The 24090-nt window shown below is 33.2% G+C and overlaps 1 protein-coding gene across 3 annotated transcripts; it reads right to left on the minus strand.

Moving 5' to 3' along the window:
* Positions 1 to 1307: 1307 nt before the first annotated feature.
* DMS11 (Histidine kinase-, DNA gyrase B-, and HSP90-like ATPase family protein) lies at positions 1308 to 23554 on the minus strand. 3 transcript variants are annotated; one of them, XM_068627970.2, is made up of 20 exons: positions 23307 to 23554; positions 22116 to 22445; positions 21851 to 21925; positions 21707 to 21741; positions 21368 to 21446; positions 21130 to 21219; positions 20980 to 21055; positions 20448 to 20526; positions 18511 to 18639; positions 13001 to 13099; positions 12799 to 12900; positions 12572 to 12718; positions 10332 to 10430; positions 4787 to 4838; positions 4567 to 4678; positions 3541 to 3731; positions 3354 to 3463; positions 2301 to 2380; positions 2063 to 2105; positions 1308 to 1647 (listed from the first exon to the last, which is right to left on the minus strand). In XM_068627970.2, the coding sequence occupies exons 2-20, from the start codon at positions 22435 to 22437 to the stop codon at positions 1555 to 1557; spliced, it is 2013 nt and encodes a 670-aa protein (XP_068484071.2). In that variant the 5' UTR covers positions 22438 to 22445; positions 23307 to 23554; the 3' UTR covers positions 1308 to 1554. The 3 variants fall into 3 exon arrangements, with proteins under 3 accessions (XP_068484071.2, XP_090150903.1, XP_090150902.1); XM_090294777.1 differs by lacking the exons at positions 22116 to 22445; positions 23307 to 23554 and having other exon boundaries at positions 21368 to 21415; positions 21851 to 21891; XM_090294776.1 differs by lacking the exons at positions 21851 to 21925; positions 22116 to 22445; positions 23307 to 23554 and having other exon boundaries at positions 21368 to 21451; positions 21707 to 21726.
* Positions 23555 to 24090: the final 536 nt, after the last annotated feature.

Genomic DNA, 24090 nt, shown 5'->3' on the forward strand with positions numbered 1-24090 from the left:
ATTTTAATTTTTTTAATTTGCTTTTAAAAAATTAAATTATATTATCTTCTAGTTATTTAAAAGTTATCAAATAAATATTTTAATAACTAAATTAAAATTATTTAACCTTTGTTAGACTGATATTAATTAAACATTTAATATTATAATTTATTTATTTATTACTTAGTTTTAGTTACAATAAAATTTAGTAAAATATTTACTAATTGAATAATTGTTAAAATTAATATTCTTTATTAATTTTTGTAATTTACTAAGTTTATCAATTCCATAATGAAATCATTATTAATTAAAATTTAATTATTAAGATCTATTAATTATTGGAATTTTTATTAGTTAAATAATTAGAAAATTTAATATTATTTTTTAATTAATAATTCATTACAATTTAATAATTTAATATTACAAGTTTAAATATAATAAATGTAGTAAATTACCTATTTAATTTTAAAAAATAAATTCCTAAAAAGTGAAAAACAGAAAACGGCAGTGTAAATTCGGTTGCTACAGTTTGTGGTTAGAATTACGCTAAATATTTTTCTTTTTGATTGTTAAATAAAAAAATCATTTCGCGATGGTGTTGTTTACTATAAAATAAATGTTACAACATATTTTTAATATAATTGTTTCTCCCACTTTTTTAGAAAATTTCTTGTATTGGTTCAAATTTAATAAAATAATAATTTTTGATAAATTTATTTGTCATTTGATGACTTTGTTTTATTTGATACAAAATAACATTTCTTACTTTCGACCGTGATGAGTAATTTTATATCTTTACTTTACATTATAAGCCGAGTCATTTATATCTTAACTATTGTATAAAAAGATAGCTAGTTATTTTCTATTTTGACAATTTTATTCTCTAATAAATTAATTAATTAATTTTTATTTAATAAAAAGTAATTGATTTTTTTATTAATGTAATTATATAATTTATCTACTTTAAAATAATTACAACATATATACTTTTAATATTATTCTTACAAAATTTTATATATTATTTAAATTGTATGATTTTGATATTTATTAATATTATTAATCTAACATTATATTTTAAAACGATAATACTTTAATACTTTAATGTATTAAAAATGTAAATATTAATCGCATGTGGTTTTGATAATATTAATATTTAATATTGAAAATTATGATTGGCATAAAAAACTAAAATACTGATTAAAAATATTAATATAATTTGTATAGCAATTAAAAAATAGGGTATTGGTGTATAATGAGTTTCATAATTATATTGTCAAATATGAGTTTGAATTTTAAAAATAATTCCATTTTAGAATAAAGTAAAAGAGTAGAGGGGAAATATATGAAGTTTTAATTGGATGTAGTTAAAGTTTGAAGAACTTTACATGAAGAGATGGCTCACTTCCATATACATGGTAAAGGAATAGGAAGCCTGGAAAACAAAGACTCAGACCCTATCATCCTTTAAATTCCTCAAAACCTAAGGAGCCGCAGACTTAAAAAAGGATTAGGCTATACATACAACATTTCTACAAACGACCAACCAAAGAAGAAAAAGAAGTTACAGCTACAACACTACTCTTCTTTCACGTCTAGTGACTTTATTTCTGCCAAAAGCCGTTTATACTCATCTTGGGCTTCTTGTATTTTACTTTTAAGCTTCACCACCTGTACAATCATAAGCATTTCTTTCAAATGGATATTCATTCTCTCAAAATACAGCAGAATATCTAATTTTAACAAACTTCAACCAAATCCATAGAAGGTAACAAACTTTTGAGATACAAATCTTTAACCACACTTTTTTAATAGAGATTTATGTTTATATTTTATTTTCTTTTGTTTTACATTTAGTTGAGAATGGCGGAAGAAAAATACTTTTGCAGGTCCGGCTTTTAAAGTTTCCAAAAACCAAAAAGAATAAAGAACTGGCTATCAAATTATGTCAATGCAATTCCACCAACCGTATAACGAACAGAACACTACGCATTTTATTCTGTGAATAAAGAAGTTGTCACTATGAATTTCGCAGCAAGAATATGCAAAGTAACTTCACCAAACTTTATTACTTCGTAAAAATTACCTTGAGATTAAGTTCTTCTCCTGTCTTTTCAAATTCTAGACATCTGCAGGGAGAAGATTGTAGGCCATAAATGAGTTCGGCAAATATTGGTAAAATCAAAATGAGAAAATGAATGTAATTGTACATAGTTTCTGTTTGCCAGCAAAAGTGAGAAACATTTGAAGCCGATCCAACTTGATGAGCAGTATTTCATACAAATAAAACTCATCAAAATAACTGAAATTAAAAATATACTCACTTTGCATGCAGTTGCTTATTTTGATGAATTAAATGTAAATTCTTTTGGTCTCCCACCTGGTCAGCTGGAGTTGCCATGGTCTACATAAAATGCAAGGGTAAAGTTGGCATAAAAAACCTTTCCCAGATTGTGGCAAAATATGAACTCCAAAGAAATCAAGTAAATAAATGAGGAGTTTCTCCTGAACACTAGATAGATACAATACAATACAATAAATGACAATACCAATAATAATGTCAGAAATACAATTTCTGGTATTATTCACAGAGGAGCAATTCCATAAATAGAATACAAAGACTTAATAATTGAAAATCCTAATTTATGATGGATATAATCTATCCCTACAATTTTAGCTAATTTTTCCCATTAAGCCTAAGGCTTGGTTGAATATTCTGCAGTTCCACACTACCCAAATTGTCTGATTGGTCAAGGGTTCTCTGAGTATCAGATATTTTTAAGGTTTGAAGTATGGCAATGCAGGCCTAGAAGGAATACAGTGGGATAAAAAAAGGGTTGTGGTGTTGTAGCAATGCAGGCCGTGCAGGTTAATACAGTAGAAAATGAAAGGGGTGTGATTTTGCAGCAAAGCAGGCTGCACAAGAGAATACACTGGCTCCCAAGGATTTAAGAGCATCGATACTATGTCAGAAAAATTGTTTCTGATATTATTCATAGAGGAGCAATTCTTCTTAAATAGAATACAAAGACTTAATATCTAATTTATGATGGATTCTATCCCTACAATTCAGGATCAATGATGCTGTACGACAAATATAAAATATATTGTCAACCTATTAATCGTCCTTATTATCCTCCCAATTATGTAATTAAAAGTGTATAAAGAAATATTAACTGCAGCATAAATCATGGGATTCTGACAAATAGCGATAGGAAAAAAAGGAGCCAAGGGGTACCAATAATGGAAACAAATTTGACAATCACCATTGTTGAGTTACACTACATGTTCCCTAAGTAAACGATACTATTGGAAAATATGCCACTAAATGATATGCACTAACAAATTTCAACATTGATGAAGAAGCAAATGCAGACCTGTTTATTCTGACTGAAACCAACACAGGCTACATTATCTGTGCTTGCATGCTCTTGCGTATTCATAAGGTCTACCAGTTCATGTGTCTTCTTCCTCTTACTCTGAGAACCTGAAAGAAGAAACATTAGCTAGATAAAATTGGTTAAGCTAATGGTATAAGGTTTTGTTTCTCATGAAAGCGGTTACCTTGATCCAAGCTTTGCAGATTTTTGGAACATTGTAAGGAATTCCCGTATGCTTTTGCATTGACGAGAGAGGAGGAACTTTTGTTCAATATAACTGGTTTTTCTATAGTCAGTGGATTTTGCATTGATGTAACCCCAGGTGTAAACTTCCTTTTTTCTTTTTTGTATCCAAACAATGTACAATGTGTATCCCTGCAGAAGTTTAAATAGAATACTGGACATGTAACATATTAATGTTAAACTAAACTAAAAATATGCCGACAGAAGAAGGCTCTTCCTTTATGCTAAGGCATGGGAGAGGAAGAGTATACTACACACAGTCTTACCCTTGCTTATGCAAAGAGTATGGGTGGCAAAACAAGCTAGTCCAATCCATCTGCCCACCACCAGCATGCCAAAAACAGGTTAGGGCAGGTTGACCCACCAAGTAATGGCTGGCTGGAAATCATGGCTTAGGCGGGTGGGTTGGATGGCCGGAAGACAAGTCCACCAATAGTAGGAAAAAAAGTTCCATTTAAAAAATTAATCCAAATTGACAAATTTAGTTAAAAGACCTAAAGTATATTAAAAACTTAACCTAAATTTGATTTTGCATTAAAAACAATAACACGTGTTTTGACTTCCTAAAAATACTAAAAAAATACAAAGCAGGAACTCTAAGCCTAAACATAATAAAATTTAATTTTCTTAAAAAAAAGGTGGACTGGCAGACCAGGGTTGGCAGGGCAGGCTGTGGGTTGAACAACCTAACTCTGCATGGCATTTTTTTGGGTCTGGAGTGGACCCATTTTGCTACTCCTAGCACAGAGGTAGTTTCAAAATTCAAACTCATCCAACCAGTGCCAAGGCACAACTTTACCGTTGCACCAGGACTCACCCTCTTAGTTATTAATTCCAAAAAAATTTAAAAATATTCAAACATGAATGCATTTTGCTTGACACAACTTAAATTACAGAAACCAACGGTTGGCATGTTCCAAAATAGAGCAGGACAGGTAAGACTAGAGATCACTAGAAAACACTATACCAGTATTCCCATGTCATCTCCTTCAAACGCACTTCAAGCTTTTGAAACAGGGAAGTTCTCTCAAAATCTTGTTTGTTATGCGTTGGCTCAATAAAATCTGCTTGCAGGATACCTGAACTCACCATAGATTAATTGACAGTTAGGAACCCATACACTGTAGATGCAGTACGTCTCTAAATATCAGATAAAACTTGAAAGTGCATAGTAACATATTACTCACCAACAACTCCTCTACCCCTACTGTCCAAATAGTTTACAACCTGCCAAAATGGCTAGTATATAGAAAGGGTAACAACAGTATTAGAGTAAAACCAAAAAAAAATGGTAAATCCATGTTAAAGCAACATTAAAGCAACAGAGAATATACAAAATGATTTAAAATGTCTAATTTTGTTATTTATAATATTTTTAGAAGAATATATATTCAAAATGAGAAAAAGGAAAACTATGAAGTGGACAAGGAATCCTTTGGAAAAGTAAAACATATGACAATGCAAGAATAGCCTTCTCCACTAAGTGAGGTCGGCTACATGGGGTCACACAATGTCGCTAACCTTGGCTTGAAACCTAAGTTCTCAAGGATATTATTCAGCACGAAATCCCTTATAAAAATGTATAGTGTCCTTCAAAGGCTCTCTATCCATTTTTACAAGGCCAATGCCTTCGGACTCTCCATACTAGTGTTTGCCTACACTCTAGTAACCTTTTCTATTCAGCACGAAATCCCTTATAAAAATGCCTAGTATCCTTAACAGGCTCTCTATCCATTTTTTACAAGGCCAATGCCTTCGGACTCTCTATACTAGTGTTTGCCTACACTCTAGTAATCTTTTCTTCACGTCTCCAAACTAACTCAAGTGACTTTGATATCTTTTCCTCAATAGATATTATAACATAATATTTTGCATCCTTACCTTTTCTTGTATAGCCATACATCTCTTTTAATGTATTCATTTGATAATGCTACATTTTTCTCTTGTTGTGCCATTAAATTTAAACTAAACATTCACTACCAAAATTTTAGCTTTAACAGACACGACATGATCCTCCATTTACTTTCGTGCTCATGAATCTATTCCATTTGCTCTTTCCTTCAGAGCCATTTAACATACCAGATTTGTTTGCACAACACTTTATGGCCCTTATTCCCCTTTAGCTCCCTTGCACATTGTTCTCGAAACCGATTCTCTCTCCTCCAAGCTTAACCATGGTTATTTCAAACACTCAGACAAAGTTGACCCCCTTGTTTTCACCAATTGCCCAACTCTTTCAACAATTTGATGGAAGCAAACTATTGGGCTTTTGATATCAAACCTTAGCTTCAATCAAGATTAAGAAGACCATTTTGTTTTGACCACAAACTCTTATTCTGTAACTAACTGCTAACAATTGAATAAAGATTGATGCCCAACTTTGTGTCAACCAAATTCATCATTCATCCTTCCTTAGAGCAAATTTGTCCTGCTTATGAAGCTTGTGATGTTGTTTGGGAACAGGCTGAGGATTTTTCTACCAATGACATCCAACAACTGTACGGCTGACTAATAGGCAAAGTTTATGACATCATATCTCACTTTAACGAACTCAACCCTAAAAACATAATCATATTTAGATGATCTTGATTTTGCCACATCTATTCCAATTAAACTTGAATTCTTAGTGAAGCGATTTGCATTTGGAAATTAGTAAAGTAAAGTTGGGTAAAATTATCACCCCAATGCAAAAACCTACACTTTTGTCACTTCTCAAACTTGTTTTAAGAAGCAAACTTCACTTATCTTTTATAAAACCAAACCTTAATGAACTTTTCATATTGTGAAGAAATGGAGTATGGAATTAATGTAGGTTGTTTGGTGGGAAAAAGAGATGAAAAATAACTTAAAAAATGGGGGTACCTATTGTACTACCTCTTACCTAATTCTATTCTACCCGCCTATTCTTCTCTCTCCTCATCTCATTTATTTCTCTTCAACCACTTGAGAGAGAACTATGCAAAAAAAAATGCTTAAGAGATTGTTTCATCTCTGAGCTGATTCATTCATAAGAAACCTTAATCAAAGAGATTTTTTTTCTAATATTCATTATGATATTTGGGGACTAAGTTGTGCCACTTCTTTTGGTTTTAATTATTGTAACTTTCATTGATGAATTCTCTTAATCTACTTAGGTTTATTTAATGAATGTGATAATGCTAAAAAATATTTTTCTACTACATTTTCATCTTCCGAGGGAATTTTACATCGATCAATGTCCTCACACTCCACAACAAAATAGTATAGTAGAGAAGAAAAATAAACATATTGAAATTTTATGCTCTATGAAGTGAACACTAATGTTGTGCTCATCATTAGGGAGATGCAGTCTTCACTGCCTTCTTTCTTCCTTAAAAATAAAGTTCCTCGCTCTATAATTTTTTCAAAATACCTTTTGTATCATACCTCTCCACATGTGTTTAGGTGTACTTGTTTTGTTCATAATGTCTTTTCAGGTCTTAACAGGCTTTCTAAAAAAACTATTAAGTGTGTCTTTTTTAGGTATTCTCGCCGTAAAAAAGGGTATAAATGTTATTCTCCCTCAACCAAAAGGTATTATATGTGTGCTAATGTTACCTTCTCTACAAACATTTTTTCTTGTCCTCCATGGAACATTCTTCATTTGTTCAAAAAGTCCTTCATGTAACATCCGGAGATCCTTGGGAGTATACCAATGTCGAGCACAAATAACTCCTTCATCTTTGTCTAAAGATCCTCGTGACTCAAAGCCTTCACCACCCATTTCCCATATCATAGATTCTTCATCCTCCTCGCCCTCTTGTCTTTGATCATGCTTGGCCTACTGCTCTTAGAAAAGGTATTCGATCTACTCCTATTCCATATCATGTTTATAAAGTTATCATTGTCTCCTTCATATTCCTTCTTTGTTTTCACCTTGTCCACCATTATTATTCCTAACAATGTTCATGAGGTTCTCGTCCACCCTGAATGGTGATAAGCCATGATTAACGAAATGCATGCACTTGAACATAGTGGTACTTGAGAGTTTGTCTCCCTTCCTCTTGGGAAGAAGCCTATGAGTTGTAAATGGACTTGACCTCACATTGATCATTGGAATGTTGAGATTTGCACTCTCAAATATGTAAAAGGGATCCCAGGATAAGCATTGTTGTATGAGAACAAAGGAAAATACTCAAGTCTTAGGGTATTGTGATGCAGATTGGACTGATTGTTCCATTGACCGGAGATCTACCACTAGGTACTGTCTATTCCTCATAAGGAATCTTATATCTTGGAAAAGTAAGAAACAAAATGTTGTTGCTTGATCTAGAGTAAAAGCTGAATAGATATATGGACCTAGCTACATGTGACATAAATTTTGTGAAAATGAGCAAATGAAATTGCATTACATCAACAAAGAGCACAACAGTGTAGGTTGAATACATTGTTTTTCCTCTATCTTATTTATTCAAGTGGGTGTATAAAGAATAGGTGAACTACTGTAAAACACCATGTGAACTTAAGAGTAGAAAACTCAAAGGAAAATTATTCTTTAGGATTATCACTCCTCAAAATTTTAATAACTTAGCCAAACTAATTTTTTATTACATTAAAAGGCAATAGTTCAGATCAATCTTTCATCAAATAAATCAAAGTATAGCTACAATACTCATAAACAAATGCAACAAAATATCAAAATTCAAAAGAGGAGACCCAAGTTGGTCCCCAAATATTATAATGAAATATAGAAAAACAAAGTTACATCACACTTTAGGTCTTTCTGGAAAAGAACATTTAACTTGCATGTTTTCCCTAATTAACGTGACCCACACTCTAGGACTTGAAGTTTGTCAAGTTAAGGAACCATTTTCTTCAGTTTGATAAGTATGGATGACCCATACTTGACTACATGATAAAGTTTAGGAGAGGAAGAAGCAAAACAGGATACAAAACATCTAGGTTCAAGATAATGGAGTCCCCTAACTACATGTCCTTTGCCAATCACTACACCCATACCACACTCCTATATAATAAGCATCAAAGGTTGCAGAACAATTTAATGACTTGGTTACTTGCCTCATAAATGTGGTTAAAAGGGTGAGTAGGGAGAAGGACAAAATTTAGGTTCAAGAAAGGAGAAAGGGAAACTAACAACTTTGGACCCAGTGACTACAATAATAAAATGAAGAACTTTACAAGAGGAAATGGAAGAAAACAAGGAAGTATTACTCGAAATACTATTAGAAGAGGCTAAATGAAGAATCCAAGGACTATGACATTCCATGGTTTAAAAAATGTAGGCTATTGACAGACCAAATTAGGTGGAAAATTGTTCATATATGTTAGATTTTAACCTCAAATATTCTGGATATCTTTATCAAAAAAACTTTGGTTCCAACTTCTCAAATTTGAAGACATTGACCATCTTGTCAACAAAGCCATGTAAAGAGAAGCAATATGACCCATCCTCTTGTAACAAGAGAATTGAGGAAGTTCACAATCACCTCGTCCTTTGTTTCCACGAGCTACCATTGCGTGAGTAGATACCATGAAAGGTGATTCAACAAAATCATGATGATTTTATTTTGGTATGAGTGGGAAAATAAAGCAACCCATGTTAGGCTATCAATAGATCGAATTTCTTGAGTAGTCAAGATTTGGTCCCAAACATGATCGAAATTTGGTTGCATGGCATGAAGGATCACAACTATGTAGAACTAATCCAACTTCTTAATATCTTCAAAATAATTAACTACAAAGAACAACTTCAATTCCTTAGTAGTTGGTTGGTTAGGCTTCAACAATTAAAGAAAGTCATATCATGATTGGGTTTGTCTAAGATGACAATTCATGAGTAGAGTTAGAGACGTTTGCATATCATTTGCAAAAATATTGTTAGTTTCATTCTAAAAAGAGATACAAGTCAAAAAAGTTGAAAATCCTTATCCAAGTGATTATGAAAAACATGGCCAAGAAACCAAAGCACAATAAATGTAGACCAAAAAAGGACTTGGCTTGTCTAGGGTCCATTTCAAAATCGAAAACAAAGAACACGAGGGTAAAAAAGGGAAACTCTCAAGGTCCCCAAGAGAGCCTACAAAGAAAAAAAAGGTTGGAATAGAAACTACAGAGGTTGACAATGGTAGCATGTGAACTACACCCACCTAGATTATCTGCCAAAGAGGTTGTGTTGGTAGCACCTAATGAGGAATCTACCTTCGATACCAAATGGGTTCTCCAACGCTCGATGATGCACCGCAAATCTAGTGCTTTCCAACGCGAACTATGGTGGCCGACAATGGTTGATAGTGACAATGGATACAAGATTTTCTATTACTCAGTAAGAGAAACACAACCAAGTGCTTGTCAAAGAGACAAGGTGACAATGGCTAATAGTGAACTAACCACACAATGACACAGACAAATGGAATTGACCTGCTTTGCTACCAACTTGAGAGAGAAATATGGAAAAAATGATTGAGAGGCTATTTCACCTCTTAGCTAATTCATTCATTTATAGGAATCCTTACATCAAAGAGATAAAGAAAAGTAAATCAATCTACACATGTCAAATTGGTAATGCAATGCATAAGTTTACTTATTCTAATAAATAAAGAGGAAATGCATGTGCTTTACACGAAACATAAAATTTTACCCAACCAAATACTAAAATTTATAAACAGTTTACGGATTGATCAATCACAAACATATACATACATATATACACACACAACCAACTAGAAATATTAGAACATTTTGGGTTAAAATTACCAGTATGAGTCGATTCTTGTGATATACGTTGAAACCATGGATATTGACTTGAGGAGCTTCCTTAAGAAATCCAATTGTTGTGACTGTCAAAGCGGTTCCCTACAAAGATAATTCAAATAACAATACTTCAACAAAGTATTAAGAACTACAACTAGTGGAAGATAGTTTTTTCTCTACATCCCAAGAAAATTGTCAAACTAGGCTTGTGAGGTGTGCTTTCCACATACATCCTAGTGAAGAATTTGACCGAGGGTTAGTCAACCAAAGCATTAAAGAGAAAGGCATTACATAATTCATTTTGCTTAAGAGGCCATTCACAAGTAACAACGTGGGAGAAAATTAAACAAACAACTGGTTTGGTGACTAGAGAAAAAGTTATATTGTAGCCATTACATAATTGTTAATGGAACCCCTTAGCCACAAGGCGAGCTTTGTACATGCTAACAAACCCATCTAGATTCTCTTTGACTCGAAAAACTATTTGCATCAATGGGTTGGTAATCATATAAAAGAGAAATAAGGGACCAGGTACTATAGAGTGGAGCACTCAAGGCTTTTCAATCCAAGTAGGATGAGAGTTCTTGGTTTTAAAGATCATGGTTGCACATTAATGAAAATAGTAGGGTGAATAAATGGTAGTATTATGCCAGACTTGGAATGACTTTGCATTAGGTGTGTTTGTAGGTAGGTAGTGGACTAGCGCCTTAAGATTGAGGAGTTGCAAATAAAGAGGATGATGTTGTTAATGAAAGAGAGGATGGTGGAGAAGCAATGGGGTTTGAGGTAATTGGTCTCTTCAAAAGAATTATAAATGTAGCATTGAAGGGTGAGACTAATGAATCGGAGAATAGTTTAGGAACACACTTGTATAGTGAAAGCAAAGTTCATTGAATAGAACATCTTTAGGGACACGGATTTTTTCATATGCAACAATGTAGTTGTAAACTTTGTGGGATAGAAAAAGAAAGAAATATGCACTCTTAAGAATGAGATTGTAGTTAGGTGTGAGAAAGGGAAACCATGACCAACCAAATATGTGCTTAAAAATTGTAGTGAGGTAGTAGGCCAAAGAGCTTAAAAAAGTATGGAATGTCAAAATGAAGAGATAAACACTAGTAGTGGTGAATTCATGATCCAAAAATTGGGAGGCATGAGCAAGATGTGTAAGGCCAAGATCCACAATATGATGATGTTTTCTTGCCACAATCCCATTTCGATGATGGGGGTGTGGGCAAAGTAGCTTGCAAAGAAATTGGCAAAGTAGCTAATGAGATAGTCACTTCAACTAGATTGATTGAGGCGAGAGTTTGCTTCTCAAACTTTTCAAAGCACGCTTCATGTAAAAAGAGAACCTCCCCTCATCAATTGTCAGTAGATGAAATTTGTTATTGATTAGTGAAAAAGTATACTCAAACTCCATTCCTTCAATCATAATTTCAAGTTGTTCTTTGGCAAAAACAAAAATCATTGGTAGTGGTTAACACATCAACCAGCACTTGAATATGGAGTTGATGTTCAAAAACATAGCAATTATCATGAAACGTATCATGTAACTCCATGTAGAGTCGATGAGCTTTCACATTAGAATACAAATGGAATCTCATCCCAAAGCTGCCACAATGACTTGCATGATTGCATCCTATAACAAAAGTGAGCATTTCTTGTGACATGGAGATTGGAGCCACAAGAAGAGAAGTTGATCTTGTTTGCACACAAGATACTCATCAGTTATGCAATTGGCATCACCATCCTCGGTTGACACAAGGTTCTTAGAAATTTTAGGATTAACAAGGAGAAGATGAAAATTGTGTCCCTTAATAATAGATTCAACCTTTATATTTTTTGGAATCAAGCTTTTGAAAGATTGAGTGAGAAAAAATAGTTGTCACCATTAATGTTGGAGGAGCAAAGGTGGAGGAAGAGAAAAAAATCTAGTCAAGGTATGGATTGTTTTGAGCTACCATATTAGAATTTACATAGTAGGGAAAGAAATTGATTTTACTACAAAAGCTTAAACTATTTATAATTATATAGATATGAGTAAACTATGCTAGTAAACTAACTATAGCATAGGAATCTAACCAGAGTAAGGATAACAAATTGTAACTAACAAAGTTTAGGTAAGCTAATAAATTATAACAAACTAAGTTTAAAAAGGAGATATAGTCGAGAAATGTATACACTCGAATACCTCTCAATTGACATATAATTAAAAATATTCCAAAAAGTTAGGCAATAACCTTTGCAGATCCACCAATTAATGGTGCATATTTAACAAATTGAGGATATTTAAGATCATCAGCAATGTTGTGTGGCTTCACAACTTGCCCACGCAATATAATTTGAAATCTTTCAGGAATCTTCAAGTACAATATGGACAAATATACCTGGGCAACATGAGAATATTAGACTCAAGAAAAATCAACCTTAAATTTCCACTGCACCATAATTTTCTAATAATGCATACATGTAAGGAGTAACGAAACCGATTAGCAATGTGATCCTCATTTACACTCTTCCAGGCTTTAAGTGTATCAATACGCTTGACATCCCCGGCAATACGAATATCCTGCATATAAGAAGTACCCCCTCATTAGCAGCAAAGCAAGATTATAAAAACAAAATAAAGTAAGAAAAAATAAAACCAAAAAAAAAATAATAAATACAACCTTAGAATTTGTATCAAAGTCTAGCTCCAAATTCCCATCATCATTGCACCACAAATTGTAGATAATAACTTTTGTACCATGAGATCCAATCTCATCAAACTACAAGAGGCAGTCAAAATAAGCTACTAATACATCAAGATATCATCCAATATCATGAAACAAATGAGTATATCATTGTCATAAATACCATGTAATATGTGAGACAATTGGAAATAGGGGCATTTAATAGTTATTATCTTTCTAGTAGTTCAGTTAATGATTAGCATAATTCAGTGTAGCTTAGGGAGTTGTGTTGTTTTCATTGTTTTCTAAAAACTAGTAGTTGTTATTTAGCATATTCATAATCATTCTTGTTATTGTTGAGCGGTAAAGATACTTGAGCACATTCAAAAAATTCCCTTTCATTTTTACTTATCTTTTGAATATCACGAGATATTTATTTATGTTTAGGATATTGTATTATTTATCTTTAGGATATTATGAGATCTTTGTTTCCTATTTATTTTTTTCCTCATTTATTATACCTTTCAAAAAGGCATATTAATGATTGTACATCACATTCAACCAAGATACAAACTTTGTTCCTTTCGTGTTGATATTTAAGCTCCCGATCTTGGGAGCTAAATTTCCATTGCTTAATATTGCTCATTGTGATTATTCATTGCGACACAATTTATCATCCATTGTTTACGTGATTACATTCATCACACATTGTTGATATGGTGTTCATCACACATTGTCCACATGTACTCTTCATGGAAGAGAAAATCATCATTTTGAGCCCTAATACCTTCTAAATTTGGTGGGTTCTTTAACTATCCACACTACATGTAAATACTACTCCAAAAGGGTGTATAAAGTTGAGTCGCATTGAAAGGGGCCATCCTCGTAGAAACAACTCAAATTACAAAACAAATCATTCTCTTCCTAGTTGATCACTTTGGTTAGCACCTTTTAGATATTTGATGTTAAAATGGCCTTCCTACATAGAGACCAAGAAGAGAATGTTTATATGGAGATTCCACCCAAGATTTGAATCTCACAATGAAAAGATTAAATGCGTAAGATGAAACAGGTTTTGAATGGCTTTTATTATAATTATTGAAATAAGGGTTAAATCTTATACAATCAATAATATCTAGATTATGTATAATTAGGAAAGTTTTTATTTATTCTCATATCATATCTATTATTAGAGGATATCATATCTCCTCTATTTATTGTTTTGATTACATTTTCTAAATATAAATCAAGCATGTGTTGTCTTAAAAGTACATAATATCTAAAGCCTTTTTCAAAATCATGCTAGCCCGCAAGACCCATTGTCTTAGAAGGATTTTGTTTATGAAGCTTTCTATTTGGTTTGAGGGCATGCCTCTAGCACTACCTCCGGTGAGTTTTTGGCAAACACAATGTTTAAATCACACAAAGTTTATCCAACCAAACGTCAACAACAAACACCCATCCACACCCTCCTGAGCACCTTTTGTCTCGTCATAGCAACAACTTCAACCAACAAGCCCAATGACATCGGATGGCCAACCAACATAGGCCCAAGTCGCCTCCTCCATACACTCCTTCCCTTGTGGTAGTTGAATTGAATTTCATTAGGTTGTCCAACCTACTTTTCTCCCTCCAATGATATTAATCATTCCCTATTTTATCATCATTCTCCACAAGGATGTATTTATTTCATTGTATGCATGGACCACATTATCACAATCAATGATAAGGAGGGCATTGTCCAACTAAATCAGTTACTTGACCAAAAGTTTAGACAAAAACTCTTGAGCACTTGAGGTATTTCATTGTTATAAAAGTTGCACAATCCAAGGATGGTTAAGTCATATCTCAGAGAAAATATAATCTCAACATTCAAGAAAAAACAAAGATGTTAAATGCTAAGCCTATAGACACACCAATGGATCAAAGAGTCAAACAAGTACCTAACCAAGGAGAATCATATTCTCATCTTGGGAGTGTTATAGATGGTTAGCTGATAAGTGAAATTAACTCACAATGACGTGTCCTAACATCGCCTTTGCATTGAGCGTCGTAAGTTAACTTTTAACCTCTCATTGTCAAGACCATTGTGATGCAATTGTATGGATCCTAAAGTATATTAAAAATGCTCCTGGCAAAGGCTTCAACTTCGAGGTAATGTATTCTTGTTGGAGGTAATTTAATATCATCGAAAAGCAAATGGCAAGATCAAGTGCGTAAACAAAATACAAGTGACATTAGTCACTATGGCTAAAACAACTCCTTAAATTGTTTAAATTTGAAGAAAGTTCCCAACTACACATTATATAAGACAACCAAGTAGCATTCACATTGCCTTTAATCCTATCTTTCACAAGGACAATATTGAGATGGATTGTCATTTCATAAGAAAAAAACTAGTGTCCAGAGACATAGCACTACATTTGCAAACTTTAGTGAACAATTGGTTGACATATGTACTAGGTCTCAAGGAGAAACAAGGATTGATTATATTTGCAACAAGCTAGGCACATATGACTTGTATGCACCAACTTGAGGGGAGGAATGTCATAATTATAAAAATAAGGAATAGATCTTATATAATCAAGAATATCGAGATTTTATATATATAATACATATATTAACAATGTTTTTATTTATTCTTGTATCATATCTTTCTTATTTGAAGATATCAAATCTTCTCTATTGAATTGATTACATTTTCTTAATGTGAATAAAACATTCATGTTGTTTCCAAAATACATGACTTCAGCTCGATGTCTCTCTTTCATGTAGTTTAACACCTTTAAATGCTATGAAAGATTTACTTAAGTCATCTCCCTAAGATACATGCAGAGCCAAGGTGAACATACTTTATCCATAAAACACTCTCCTAATGGCAAACCCACTCTTCTCCAAGTAAATGTAGACAATAAGATCGTTGCAGCGACAATAAGACAAAGCGACATATTCCAAAAGAAATATTGCCACTCCTCTTGAGATGAAGCAGTTGGGTAAGCTGAAATATTTCCTTGAATATAGGTTGTCTATTCTAGAAAGACATATTTATATCCCAAAGGAAGTATGCATTTGATCTTACATAAGATGACAGAAAGTTGGGATGCAAAACTACAAGGTACCCATTGAGAAAAACCACAAAATTGGAGATAAAGAAAGCCCAAGAAACAAAACATAGTTGCCCAGTCTAGTGCAAAATCTAAGTTTTGAGCCATGTGAGATGGCATGTGAAGGATTATGAATGAAGACTATCCTTAATGACCTAAAAGTTAAAGATGAAGGCCCCAAGAAATTGTTGTGACAAAAGTTTAGATATCATCATTGTCCATAATCCAATCCAACATGACAAAACAAAACAATGAAGTTTGTTAAAAGATATAATTTGATCATGTTAGAGACATGATTTGATTACATTCAAGAGGAATATGATATGATTTGATGAGAAAATATCTTATCAAATATTTTCCAATATTAGATATTGATTTTGGTCGTTATCATTGTATCTCTTCATTATAAATAAGAATATGCGTGAGTACACAATGTGAAATTCATTATATTCCTTCTTGACTTCTCTCTTCTCAACAAGCTATTAGAGCAGTACCATCCTTCGTAACCTATTTTGTCAATAATCCTTTCAGCATAGTATCAAGAGCCAAACGAGAAGGGAACTAAAACCTATTTTGTCACTAATCCTTTCAACATGGTATCTAGAAACCTTGTATGTCTTCTAGTTTCATTTTTTTCCCTACCATGATTGTTCACATAGAATACACTTTTTTCTTAGTTTTTCTAGCGAGTACGATTTATAACAAACATTATTCTGACAAATATTGTTTACCACTAACACTTTTCCAACAAATATTGTTTCTTGCCAACATTTTCTCAGCTAGTTTTATTCATCTTTTAAGTTTTCCCAACAAGTATTGTTTAGTGTTGAGATTTTCCTAGCAAACTTTTTCTTCTTGTGAGTTTTTTCAGTACAACAACCGCCACCATTGTCACCTCGTGCTATGACCATTTTTCCTCTCTGACAATCGACATGTCTCTAAGCATTTTTGCTTCCCATAGGTTGTTGCTCTCAGCATTTTTGCTCTCCAACAACCAAGTACATTTACTTTCGGACAATTGCCATGTCCTATGAGCATTTTTGTTTCTAGTAGTAGCCATATCCTATAAAAAAAATTCCAACAATAATTATGCTATCTAACCATTATTTCTTTTTGACAATTGTTACCCATTTTTGCTCTCTAGTAGTCATCATGACCTCTAATCATTTTAACAACCTTGACTAATACAATACATAAGCCCCACTTGAAGGGGAGTGTTAAAGATATGATTTCAAAGGAAAAAACATTGAAGATAAATTATCACTTTGAAAGAGAGAAAGTCATGATTATGTACTAGTTTTGTCATTATTTACTTTCTCAACTTCAGCAACCAACTATCTAACATGTTTACCAAGTCTTCAAGAGCTTTATGTTGATGACATTTGAAACAAGTTTGTCTCATGATACACATGCCATAGCTTAAAGGGCAATGTTCTTATTATGATAGAGATATGATTTTATTACATTAAATAGGGATACATGATATGAACTGGTAGGAAAGTATCTTACCAAATAATATTTCCCAATCTTAAATACTAATTTTGTATTATTTTATCTCTTCATTATAAATAAGAATACCCATGTTTGTAAACAACAGACAAAATTCATTACATTCCTTTGTTTCTCTCATCTCAACATGGTACTAGAGAGATACCATCCTCCATGTCACTCATTCAACAAGATCAATAGACATTTCATCAAAGAAAAGTGGGAAGTGGCCTAATTGTTACAACTCGTACCTACAAGACTCCAATAAGACCTCCTAGTGCTAGGTTTCAAGATCTTACGGGCAAGTTGGGAATGATTGATATTCATTCACCAACTTGAAGGGGTGTTGCAACTGTCATGTGATATATGTGATTTATCTTTGGATATCATTGGATTTTAGTTTCCTATTTTCAGTTACCTTCCTATTTTCCTATTTCCATTAAGATTAGTGATTGTACAAGACATACTTACTATACAAATTCTGTTTCTTTGAATACAAATTTAGCTCATCAAATCAACAAGAATGTAACTAGAATATTTGGGCAGGCCTTAGAACTAGACGTTTGAACAATGTATGTGAGGCGTCATGAGAAGACGTTATCATACAGACTAAAAAAACTGCATACAGGCAAATACAAGACACACTCAACATATATGTGAAAATACAAACAGAATACGTGTCATTTGGTGCCAAATCTCAAACTATCACAACAAATAAATTTATAAGTAACAAATGAAGAATTATAATTTAGCATTCTGAAACCCTAACATTGCAGTCCCATGGAAAGCCTGTTTTGAAGGGGCTGGATAAAGGTCAGGAAAGAAGTCTAAAACCAAACTATTTATACATGACGCTAGTATATTTTAACAAAGTTAGACAATTATTAGGGTTAAAGGGAAAATGTAGAAACTGACTTGTTTCAGAAGATCTGCCTCTGATGAATATGGTGACCAACGCAACAGCAAGGATAAATTAGACACAAAATGGTCATTGCCATTTAATACTTCCAACGATCCAGTCGATGTATTAAATTCATAATTCACCTGAAATTGAAAAACATAAGTTAGTGGTGTAAGTTGAAACTAATAGAAGCTTCACCGTAGAAAATTTATCAGTATAAACAGTGCATCAAATCATCATTGTCAACCAGTGTAGTTAGTCTCGGGGGTTACACAATATGATTCCCACAACTTGATATGATATGGTACAAGATACGCATGAATCACAATCCAAATGTGGATCATGCAATTCTGAGTTGCCGCAGGTCACACCAAAGCAGGTCAGGTAAAAAGAGTACCCCACCCATTCTCTCCTCTTTTTCCATGTTGGTTGTTGGTTTTTGGCTGAGCAGGTCTGGGCTTGTTTCTGTGTAGCTTGTCCCCTGTTTTGGCTGCTGTATTGCTGCTGTCTTGTTGTTCTAATATTTATGTTGTTGTCAGTATTTTACTGGTTGGTTCGTCTTTGTTGTATGTTGCTGTATTTTATTGAAGAATGGGTCAAGCTAAAATGAAAAATGTTGATACTACTTGACAGTAATGTGAAAGTGTTCCCCCACACAGTCTTCAGGTGAAAGAAAATTTTGCTCCCATGTTAGTTGAGTGGAGCTCCAAGAATGAAACATCATCTTGCTCGAACAAAGGCAATGTGAGTGTTTGTGTATATGTTCCAGATGATGTTAAGGAAATAATTAAGCTATTCGAGGATAAAGAAAAAAGGAAAGATGGCAACCTAGACTCTTTGGAAGAAGTAACAAAAGGATAGGTTGGGACATCTAACATTTTCAAACAAAAGACAATGAATGAAGTGTGTAAAGATAGAGAGATGTTGTGATTCAAGAAATTAGTAATTGCAAGAATGATAACGCACTACCATTTAATTTGGTAAGAAGTCCTCTTTTTGTCAAACTGTTGAAGGTTGTTAGAGAATATGGCAGGGGATTCAAGGTTGTTAGAGAAACTGTCAAACTGTTGAAGGTTGCTAGAGAATATGAGGCGAGGGTTTCTTCTATGAGAAAAGGTGGTTCATAAAATCCAAAAAGGTCTAGAAAAATATAAAAAGGATAGGGAGAAATGGGGATGCACCAAGTGTTTTCCAAAAACTGCCATGGAGGATTTTTCGAAAAGAAAGGGTACGGTCATACAACCCAAAATTTAAAAACCTAATTACCTACCGGCCACACAGCTGTTCTGTTTCAGCAACCATATAGCACCATAGTTGACCCACTTCAGTGCCACCACCTGTCCCTTTCTCCTGACACAGTCCTCCTGACACAAACTGCTGGGTCCATATTTCTTTGTCCTCTTTTTTTGCGCACCACACTCCCCTCTTTTTTCTTCTTTTCTACTCAATAAATATGTTTTGTTGTTATTTCAAGTCTAGAACTTGAACTATTATATATTTATTTTGTAAATTTTAAATATAATTAAGTATTGTTTTGTGGAAGCTAATGTTTACTTCAAGCAAGGGTTGAAGAAAAAATGAAGGTCGTTGCAGAACACTTCGCGGAAGGTGACGTGAAGCAATGTTCATGGAAGCTATTGGCCCAAGAGAAAAGAGGAATCTACTCGTGGTTGGAGGTAAATACATAATTTTGTTTTGTTTCCTAGTGCTTTTCCAGTGACTCAACCATCATTGTATTAAGATTGTTCTTTTTTTTATTGTACTAAAAAATAAATATTTCAATACTTATTGTACTGAAAGCATATTTTACCCTTGTATTGTTATTTAAATTTCTAAACTTGTTATCATTATGAATTGTGTGGTTGCCTTCCATTATTGCATTGCAATTGTATGGAGAAGTAGCCTTTAAACCAAAACCTTCAACAAGTTAAAAATGAGAAAAACCACTTACCATGGGCACTACTATTCTGTCAAGCTGTGTTTGTGTCAAATACGTATAAGACAGAAGTCCAATGCTTTGAGTCAAAATCCTGATCAAGATAGAAACAGTAAGAAAAAATAATAATTTATTCCCCCCCTAAACTCATACATTGTTGGCTTGTTGAAAAACCTCCCCATCTTCCAGCCAAGAAAATAAGTGCAGCAATAGTCAAAAAGGCCAAGAGGAATCGGCTAAAGATCAATAATGATGAGCGTACATAGAATGGATTAACATTAGAGAGCAGATTATTTCAATTTTTAAAAAACCTAATTATATCTTCACATTTGTCTGAGGTTATAAAAAGAAAAGGAAAAAAAAGGTGAATTTATTCATTTTTTTTCCAATAAAAAAATCAACTAAAATTACATGCACAAATACATCTGAGAAATAATCAATAATACTCGTACTTTCTTCAAGATAATAAGGTGACTGCAAACACAGCAGGCGACACATTGCCTTCACCAACTTTAGTGTGATGTTATGTTCATTAGCAGACGCATACCTATTATTTAGATGACAACTGAAGACTATGACATCTGCACCAAGCCTCATAGTACTGGTCTTGAAGCCATTTCCATCTAAAAGACCCAATTGAAAAATAAATATGAAAGGGGATATGAAAATGATAGCAAAAATAAGTCAAAATACATACACCGTCCAATAGCAAACTGTGACTTCTTATCTGAAAATCCAAAACTCATGCAACGACGCATTGCCTCTGGATCCATTCCACCACCATCATCTAATTGCCAAGTGTTATGATCAAATCAAAACAATTAGAATCATTGTATCCAGTGCAAATATGAAAGAAAGATTCAGGCTACAAGTTTAAAGCCAAAAAAAAGATTCAAAAATATGTTCCTATATAATGAATTCCAGAAGCAGTATACCTTGAATCAGCAATGCTGGACTCCCATCCCTTGGATTTGAAGTTTTATCTACAATGACAAAGGTAGCCCCATTTTGGATCTATCCTAAGAACAAATGTTAACAGTGCAAAAAAAAAAATAGGAACAAAAATCAAATGAAAATATGTATTGATGGCTTAAAAGATTTTTAAGGCATAAAACAATAACGACAACAGACGTTTATGTTTTACAATAATCCATGCAATGTACTATCAGAAGGCAAAGACAATAGCTTAGAACGCTGCAGATGACAAAAGAAAACGACAATATCACATTTAAAATATCATGCAGTTCAATGATTCAAACATCAGGAATAATAACCTCATCAACTGCATTATCAAGAAGCTCTGCTATGGCTGCAAACATAAAAAAGATAAAGATAAGATCATGGGAAAATATCACCAAAGGTGGTCGATCAAAATGGTCATAATAAAACAAAAGTTTATAAAGATGGTAAGAACATACCACCAAATGCCCACTTATGGGATGTTGCATTTGAGTGAAGGAACATGGGGTGCACGTGTAGATAATTTTTAGCATCTGCAACCCAAAAAGCATAACAAAGAGATAAGAGCTGTAGTCCCCGTGAAATTCAAGCAGGAAGAAAATTGGCAAGAATTCAAGATGAATTTATATGAACTTGTAGACAGAAAATTGTGTAGGTGAGTTGCAGCCATATAACCAATTTAGAAACCTATATCAATCTGACCAGAAAAATATATTGGATTACTTTGGACTGTGACTTTAGAACCAATCCCATCATCATAGTTTCCAGCTTTCCAAAACTGCCTGCACAGGGGTGCTGCACCAATGGGTGAAACATACGAAATGCATGTGTCATCAACCGGCGATGGTCCCTGCTCCAATACACTGGAGTTACTATGACCTGTACTTGGACCATTAGAACTTAGGTTTTCTTCAGAATCCTGTCCAGTAGTATGACTTTGACATTTCTTATCCATAACAAAATCTCCCTCCAACTTAACAGCTTTCAAACAAACTGTTTCACTTTCATCATCACTAGATAAATCCACAATTTCTGTAGGGCCCATGATTATCCCTATAATTACAGTAAATTACAAAAAATCAGGTTAAGAAGACAAAACAATAATGTAACGTAAAGTAACAAAAATGAGGCAGATTCAACAAAATAACGCGTAAAGTATTAAACATGTTTATGATACATTCAGTACAACTTTAGGTACAGCTTAAGGTTGAAAAGGAATTCATGTCACTGAGCGAAATTTTGAAACTAGGGCATAATCCATAAATAGTAGGCAGGCATATATCTCTTAAAACAAACATAAGGGAATAAGTATCCATGGAAATCAAATTACAACGCGTGCATTCATTAAAATTTTATATAGGAATGGAATGCACATCAGCTGACATGACCTAAACTATTGAGTAACCAGCACGATTAGTAGAAGCAAAATTTAACATCATTCGTTTTTCCTTAAAACCGATGACAAATTAAACTCATTATGACAATCTGAAATCTCTTGGCATCACATCACAATATATCTATAAACCCCATAATATGGACATTTTCATTCGAGTTTTTGCTTCAATTGTAACAGGAACAGTAACATTTGAACTTTAAGGAGAGAAAGCCTGGTCAAACAAATCAAACTACGAAAACAGAAAATTATTTCCCAAAAGGAAAACGAGTAGGCAGCAACAGTAACAATCCAACACCCCCGTAACAAAGTGACAGATACATTATCGCAGAATGGAACGAAAAGGGAACGGCGAGGCAGGGAATAAAATCAGGAACTACGATGATTCCATTGCAAGCATAAAGAATTATTGAAAAGAAAGAAGATAGAGTGCGTGGTGGAACGAAAAGCGGTACCTGAGGGGTTAGGGTTTTTTCCGTGTTTTGATAAAAAAAAAAAAAACGCGAAAAAGAAAAGCATACCAGAAATAGAAAAGGGGAATGTGGAACGGTTACAGAGATTGTTATCGCAAAAAGGAAGAGTGTGAGAGGAAAATGGAGGGGAAAAGAAATGGGCGCGTGTTGAGCGCGGTGAGATTCACTAAAGCAACCACTCTCTCTCTCTCTCTCTCTCTGTTCCGATCTTACGTCTCTCCGGCGTTCATAGGTGCAGTTTAGACCAAATACTCTAACATTTTTGTACAGCTATTCATTAACAAACACCAAACCTTACTTTTTGTGACTGTTTTTTAGTTTACAAATAGTTAATAATTTTTCTTTATATGCATGAATATGTGAATTTTAAAAAAAAATATGTATATAACTTTTATGTTGTGTGTGGTTAAACCTTTGATTTTATTTTTCTAGGGTGGTTAAATATTTTATATTTTTACATGTTTACATTTTCTCTATTTTATTTAAATGTAAAATTCAATTAAATTAATAAAGTAATTACAAAAAAGGATGCAACGCAATATAGTAAAATTAATTTGGACTAGGGTTGTTGAGAATTAATGATAATGGTTATTAGTTATATTATTGAATAATTAATATTTGTACCTATAATATTTTAAATATAAATTATTTTGAAACTAAATTACTAACACATAATATATAATACACATATATCATAAGTTCATTAATATATATATATAACAAAATATACTCCTAATTAGAGGTGGCAAAATAAGCTAATTTAACTCATTTTATTTTAACTTTAGACCTTCATATGGTCTAATTTCAAATTTGAACATATATCTAATTTACA

Source organism: Phaseolus vulgaris, chromosome 9 (genome assembly GCF_051622355.1).
Source record: "Phaseolus vulgaris cultivar YP4 chromosome 9, ASM5162235v1, whole genome shotgun sequence".
NCBI lineage: Eukaryota > Viridiplantae > Streptophyta > Magnoliopsida > Fabales > Fabaceae > Phaseolus > Phaseolus vulgaris.